Raw genomic sequence first — 7,254 nt, forward strand, 5'->3', positions numbered from 1 at the left:
TCTGCATGTGATGTCCGAATTGTGATACTTCTGTGCAATTAACTTCACTTATTTACTGCCGCAAAATCCTCTCCTAAGCTTTTCTCCTCCCCTCCCTCCGTTTTTAAACAAACCTTCTTCGTGCCGCACACCCCAAAAGCCTAGAGCCAAAACCCAAGCAGAGCAGTGTACACGCATAAGCGCTTCCACACAGAAGCAGCCGTGGCCATGGCCATGGCACTGCTCCTCCTTGCCACGGCGGCGTCGGCGGCGGTAGCCGGAGCCTCCTGGAGCCCGCGGCCAGAGGCGGACCTCGTGACCGGGCTCCCAGGGCAACCAGAGGTCGGGTTCAAGCACTACGCCGGCCACGTCGGCGTCGGAACGGGCGGCGACAAGGCGCTCTTCTACTGGTTCTTCGAGGCCGAGAAGGAGCCGGAGAAGAAGCCCCTCATGCTGTGGCTCAACGGAGGTACGCACGTGTTCATCCCTTCAGCTCTCTCGATTGCTGCCCACTTGTGATTCCTGCTTTCGCTTTCTTTTTTTTCTTTTTTTTGAGGATACTTTCGCTTTCAGTGTTCCATGACGAACATTTCTATAATTTTAGCCTACTCCCGTAGCGGTTACCGTCCGTGTCATGCGAAAAATGCAGCCGCGGAGTGCGGCCGTCGGTTGCAAATTCGCTAACATACGCTAATTTTTCGGCACGGCACAGTGAGCTTTTTCAGTTTCTAACTTGCTCATAACGTATATTGGCAACATGTATAGACAAAGCAGTAGATACAATACGACGAATTCAAGGCAAAACCGTAGCCTTGGATTGATTGATGTGCTCTCCCATTCTCCATCTTGTTCATTTCTCGCGCACCCATCCAAATGTGTTGCTCATTTGGCAAGTCCTATTCGGAAAAGCTTGCTCGAGCCCTGCAGGCAGTTGCAACTGCCTGCAGGGCCGCGTGGCCACCCTGTCTGTGGCCACGGAAGAATGGCACTTTCCTTCCGGCAATAAAAGCTCAAAGGCAAAGGCGCCAGAATCCATCCACAGGGAAGGCGAGGCATGCGCTCAGATTCAGAGCAGCTGGGAGGTAGAGGAGAGCATAGCCTCGCGGCGCAGAGGAAAAAGACGCTGCAAAAGATGGCAAAAGGAGAAAAGAAGGCTCTCGAGGCAGCGCTACAGGAGAGCAGATCCTGTTCCTGCCCTGCCCTGCAGGCCCGGAAGAAGCTTGGCCTGCGCCGACGAGCGGCACGGACAAAGCTCGAGAGCCATGGCTAGTCTAGAGGAAAGATGGGCCAATGGGGCACCTCCCCACCCCACCCCACCCCACCCCATCGTAGGACCTGCATTAAACCAAAAACAAGAGATGGTATCAGAAATGCCCTTGGATCCTTGTGGATTTACAAAGGTTAATTCCTGCTCCTGCTGCGGCGTGAGCATGTGTTTCTTCAGAGCTACTGCGAGAATATCTCGTAAGCGTTACGGTCTGATGTTACATCTTTGTCCTGGTATCCAGCACGTGCTGCGGTGTACTGGTGTCATAGCTCCCAGGTGATAATCTTTTTTAGGAGGATACTGAGGAACGTGGATATGCATGCATGGAGATTTTTTCCATAGCATAAAGAAACAGTGAGAAAAATAATGTCGAAAATCAGTCAGTTAGCTAACTGCTAGTGCTGCATGGAAATGCGAGTCGTTGCCGCTTTGACTGGGAGGGGACTCGCCCAATCAGCTGTCTCATCCCCCTGTCGTCGCCTTTGCGTCTGATCTCTCAGTAAGAACAGAACAGTGGTGTAATTTTAGCACAGCACCTAGACTAAACAATTCGACAGGCCATCCATCTCGCACTAGCCAGTGGATAGGACTGTCAGCATATGTGCAGAGCGAGCAGTCAATTGATCTGCAGTCGCCTCTTTACAACTGAATTATCTGATGGACTGAAGATAATAAATCCTTGTGTGGTAGAGTACTACTAACTGTCTACCGTGCGATTGCAGGGCCTGGGTGCTCGTCCATCGCCTACGGCGCCGCGCAGGAGCTGGGCCCGTTCCTGGTCAGGAGCTACGGCGCGAACCTCACCCGCAACGCCTACGCGTGGAACAAAGGCAAGCACACGCCACACATACAGTGCCACTCTCTCGCTCAACTCCTATGGAAAAAACGTACGTATGTCTGATCGGGCGCTTCAAAATTTTGCATCGGTTTCAGCCGTGAACCTGCTGTTCCTGGAGGCGCCGGTGGGCGTGGGGTTCTCCTACACCAACAAGACGGCGGACCTGGGCCGCCTCGGCGACCGCGTGACGGCGCAGGACTCGCACACCTTCCTCCTCAACTGGCTCGCCAAGTTCCCGGAGTTCAAGGGCCGCGACTTCTACATCGCCGGAGAGAGCTATGCCGGTATGTACCTTGTACGGGCCCTAGGTCCGAAGGAGCAGCAGTACTATCCTCCACTATGTTAAGCTAAGCTGCGTCGTAAACTGTGGGTAAAGATAATATGCTGCTGAAGCTGCCGTGATCTGCTTTTTGCTGCAGGGCACTACGTCCCACAGCTCGCAGATCTCATCTACGAGGGGAACAAAGCGGCGGGCAGAGGCAGAATCATCAACCTCAAAGGTTTCATGGTAAGCTCGGCTCCACCCCGAAAGGGCAACTGGTCCATCTTGTTATGCTTGCAATCATGCCATTAGGACTGCTAAGTGGCAGGTGAAACAGCTTCTATACTCTCGTGCCTGCGATCATAGTTAGTTAGTGGCCAAGAAAGATAAAGAGGAAAAGGTAAAAAGAGCGTGATATAGGAGTGAAAAGATTCAGTGCTGCGGAAAGAAGATTATTCCAAAGATGGCCACGAGCGTGCCTACGGATCTCCACTACGTAGTATCTTTACTCGCTTTAGCTCGCGGCCAACTGCCTGTGTCAAACCCTTTGTAACCGCGGTAATAATTCCGCGTATGCATCGTGCGCCCCTGCGAAATCAGACGAACGTATCTGCTTTTGTACTTGAGACTGCGACGATTTCACCTGCGCCGTTGTCCGTGCCTTTTTTCCAATTCTTTTCTTGTGTGGATTACAGTAATGGATTAATGATTGGATTGGGTTGTCATCACAGATTGGCAACGCGGTGCTGAACGACGAGACGGACCAGCTGGGCATGGTGGAGTACGCGTGGAGCCACGCCATCATCTCCGACGAGCTCCACTCGGCGGTGACGCGGGAGTGCGACTCCTTCAGGGAGGAGGCCGACGGCGGCAAGCCCGGCAAGGGCTGCTCGTCGGCCGTCCGCGCCTTCATGGGCGCCTTCGACGACATCGACATCTACAGCATCTACACGCCGACGTGCCTCTCTCCCTCCGCCGGCCCCGGCTCCACGGCGCCGCGCCCGTCCAGGCTCGTCGCCGCGCCGCGCCTCTTCTCCCAGCACGTACGTCCTAGCTACCCTCTCTGACATCTCTGGTGCATACAGTGTGCGCGAGAAAGAAAATAGTAACTGTCTTGTCGTGGTGGTGCGTACGCAGGAGGCATGGCACATGATGAGGCGTGCGCCGGCGGGGTACGACCCGTGCACGGAGGCGTACGTGACCAGGTATTTTAACCGCCAGGACGTGCAGCGGGCGCTGCACGCCAACCGGACGGGCCTCAAGTACCCATACTCGCCTTGCAGGTTGGTGTTGGTACCCTACCCACGCTCTCTTGTGTCCTCTCTACCCTGCTCTGCTCAACCCATCCCGGCAGCACGCAGTCAATACTGCACCTGCACGCTGCTCTGCCTACGAGCCTTCCAGCTCGTGGACTGACTGCACGGCAACGCTCTCCTAGTAATGGTCTAATGGCCCCCCATCCACGTAATGGCAGACGCCCGTCCTCAGATCTGATATTGCAACTTGCAACTGTGTTGGTCCTTCTGCGTGAGTGTGTGACATGGACTGCCATCGCCATGCGGTTTACCACCGTCTATCCACTGCGTAGCTCTTGCGGAATGTAGTCAGTAATGACAGTGGAGGACTTGTTTGTTTGTGGTGCAGTGCGGTGATAAGTAAATGGAACGACTCGCCGGCGACCGTACTCCCCATCCTGAAGAAGCTCATGGCCGCCGGGCTGCGCGTCTGGGTCTACAGGTACTGAATGAAACCTTGTGAAATAGAAAGAACTACTGTCAAAAACTCTATGGCAATGTCCTAAACTCACATGCGATCTGTGATACGACGCAGCGGCGACACGGACGGGAGGGTGCCGGTGACGTCGACGCGGTACAGCGTCAACGCGATGAAGCTGCGGGCGCGGGCGAGGAGCGGGTGGAGGGCGTGGTTCTACCGGCAGCAGGTGGCCGGGTGGGCGGTGGAGTACGAGGAGGGGCTGACACTGGTGACGGTGCGCGGCGCGGGGCACCAGGTGCCGCTCTTCGCGCCCGACCGCTCGCTCGCCATGCTCTACCACTTCCTCCGGGGCCAGCCGCTGCCGGCCGCCGCTCCACGCTAGCGGAAGTGTGTGCGGTCCATTGTTCTGCTCAGCAAAGCTACGAGCAAGTGCTTCACTGGGTAGCGTTGTTGTATGCCTGAAACTGATGCGACGATCATCAGTGTGGGATTTTACTGGGAGGTTAAAGTGTATTTTACCGTTCAATGGAACTGTCGAGCATTGCCGTATATCAGTTTATTACTACCAGCCAAAGAAGAACTTGTCACACAAAAAAGAACACGGCAACACTGAATATCGCTAGAGCTCGGCCTATCACCTGCAATTCGAAGGAATGGTAAGTCTGAATCCTACAAATGTATATGGAGGATATGGGCTCCTGTCAAGTGCAAGATCTTCCTATGGACGGCAGTGCAGCGCAAGATTCTGATGCTCAGAGGTTGGGAGAAAAACATTTCTGCTTCGATACAACCCCTAAACACATCAACGGACAAGATCTGTTCATACCCCTTCATAATAAAAGGTAGGATAATCTTTTTTTTAGAAAAAAGGGGTAGGATAGTCTTTCTAGAAAATACTTGCGGGGATATTTCTAAGTCCGCCTTGGGCCGGCCCATTAGTGAGTATGAACTGTAGCAAGCTTCAAAAATCCAAAAAAGTCATATACCCGTAGTTAGGCTTCGATCTCAAGACCTCAGGTGGAGGTGAACTTGCTAATACGACCAGAACAAACACAATTTGCTGATACATTTGCAGCGCAGTTTCTTATGACCTGAATGGACGTACTGTAGGACTTTTTTCTCAAAAATACTGTCGCAGAACAAAATTGATACGTACTGTACAACCTGGATGGACACTGTAGCGACCAACATGGGGCAATGTAGCTAAAGCGTTTTTTATAGCTCAACAAAAACTAATGTGGTTTTTCATCTTTTGGAATATTTTTTGAAACATGAATATTTTAGAAAAATGAAACATTTTCCAAAATTTGAACTTCTAATGGAAACGTGTTTTTTTTCAAATGTATGAACCATTTTTTATGAAAAATAATGTGACTTTGTGAATATTTTTCAAATTTAAGAACAATTTTTCAGAATTGTAAACATTCTTGTGAAACTGCAAACATTTTTTCGAAAAGGAGAATAACTTATCAAATGAGTGAACATTTTCTTGAAAACATGAACAATTTTTAAATTTTCGAACAAATTTTTTGAAAATTTGCAAGCTTTCTTCGGAAACACAAACATTTTTTAAAAAATTTACGAATATTTTTAGAATATACTAGCAGTTTCTGAAAACATTTTTCAATTGCTAGGGCCAAAGCATTTTTTTTATTTTCAGTTTTTTTCGTTTTCCCTCTCTTTTTGTTAATTCATTTTTTACTTTTGAACTTTATGATTCTTTTGTTAATTCAGTTTTCAGTTTTTTCCGTTTTCCCTCTCTTTTTTACTTTTGAACTTTGGCATAACACAAAATGTTCTTGTTTTCAAATATTGTTTATAATTCTAAAAAAGGTTCTGAAATTTCATAAATGTTCCAGTTTTTGAAATTTTTTGTTCACAAATTCAATAAATGTACGTGTTTCAAAAAAGTTGTGATTTTTTTTAAAGAAGTACGTGGTTTGCCATTTTTGTTTGAAATTTCCATCAGATTTTCGTAATTTTTTAACAATTTTGGAAAAAGTGTTCCAGTTTGTAAAATTTTCATACAAACTTTGTAATTCCAAAATTGTTGAAAAAATTCAAGAAATTTCTAGGACAAAATAAAATGTTCATGTTGATTGTAAATGACATAAATTACAAATACACTCATCTAAACTTCTAAGGCCATGGATAAATGATCACAACTTCTTGTAACAGCCTGGCACATGCATATGAGGCATCCATGCTAGGTTTAAACGACTTCTGACACAATTTATATGTTGCAGTGCGTCCGACTATTTATCGGCCTATTTTCACCGAGAAAACTCCAGAAAATGCAAAACCTTTCAAAAATCTAAATAACTTGGCATGGTGCTTTAAATTGGTTGTAGAGGCTGGTGGAAAACATTTGGTGTCATTTAACGGATGTCAAAAAACAACGACCTTTCAAAAAGACCCTTCTGGCCTAAGCGGACATCCTCTATTGAACATAGTCTATTTTTGGCTTCTTTGAAATGAACCCCGCTTTTGCAAGAAGGTAGGCATGCCCATGATAGGTACATACCTGGTTCAGACGATTTTCGACACCGTATGAAAGTGGTAACACATCCGGCCATTTATAGTCCTTTTTAACCAAAAAACTTTGGAAAATGAAAAACTAGCTGACAACCCAAATTATTTTGCATGGTGCCTTGAATTGGTCATACAAACCCATGAAAAATGGGGTCATTATAAGGAAAATACAAAACTTGTCGAAAACCAAAACAACTTTTCATGGTGCCTTGGGTTGGTCTTATGAGGCGATGAAAAAAATATTAGGGCCATTTCAAGGATGTCGAAAAACAACGTGCTCTCATACCAATCTGAACACCCTCCATTGAAAATGGTGTTTTTGTGGACATCCTTGAAATTACGCCAACTTTTTGCCACTAGGTGGACATGCCAATGGTAGGCATCAATGACAGGTTTGAACGACTTCCGAGACTGTATGCAAGTTGTGACATGTCTAGGCATTTATCGACCTTTTTTGACCAAGAAAACTTTAGAAAATGCAAAACTTGTCAAAAACCCAAGCAACTTGGCTTGGCGCCTTGAATTGGTTATACAAGACCATGAAAAAAATATTAGGGGTATGGATGCCTATCATGGGCATGCCACCTGCTGGCAAAAGTTAGGGTCATTTCACGAATGTCCAAAAAACACCATGTCCTACATAGCGTGTGCGACAGTGGC

General features: G+C 47.9%; 1 protein-coding gene across 1 annotated transcript; it reads left to right on the forward strand.

Moving 5' to 3' along the window:
* Positions 1 to 207: 207 nt before the first annotated feature.
* On the forward strand, positions 208 to 4,621 carry LOC119364951 (serine carboxypeptidase-like 35). The gene is made up of 8 exons (XM_037630528.1): positions 208 to 448; positions 1,969 to 2,076; positions 2,180 to 2,368; positions 2,504 to 2,592; positions 3,078 to 3,389; positions 3,484 to 3,629; positions 3,991 to 4,083; positions 4,177 to 4,621. The coding sequence occupies exons 1-8, from the start codon at positions 208 to 210 to the stop codon at positions 4,442 to 4,444; spliced, it is 1,446 nt and encodes a 481-aa protein (XP_037486425.1). The 3' UTR covers positions 4,445 to 4,621.
* Positions 4,622 to 7,254: the final 2,633 nt, after the last annotated feature.

This window comes from Triticum dicoccoides, chromosome 2B (genome assembly GCF_002162155.2).
Source record: "Triticum dicoccoides isolate Atlit2015 ecotype Zavitan chromosome 2B, WEW_v2.0, whole genome shotgun sequence".
NCBI classification, from domain to species: domain Eukaryota; kingdom Viridiplantae; phylum Streptophyta; class Magnoliopsida; order Poales; family Poaceae; genus Triticum; species Triticum dicoccoides.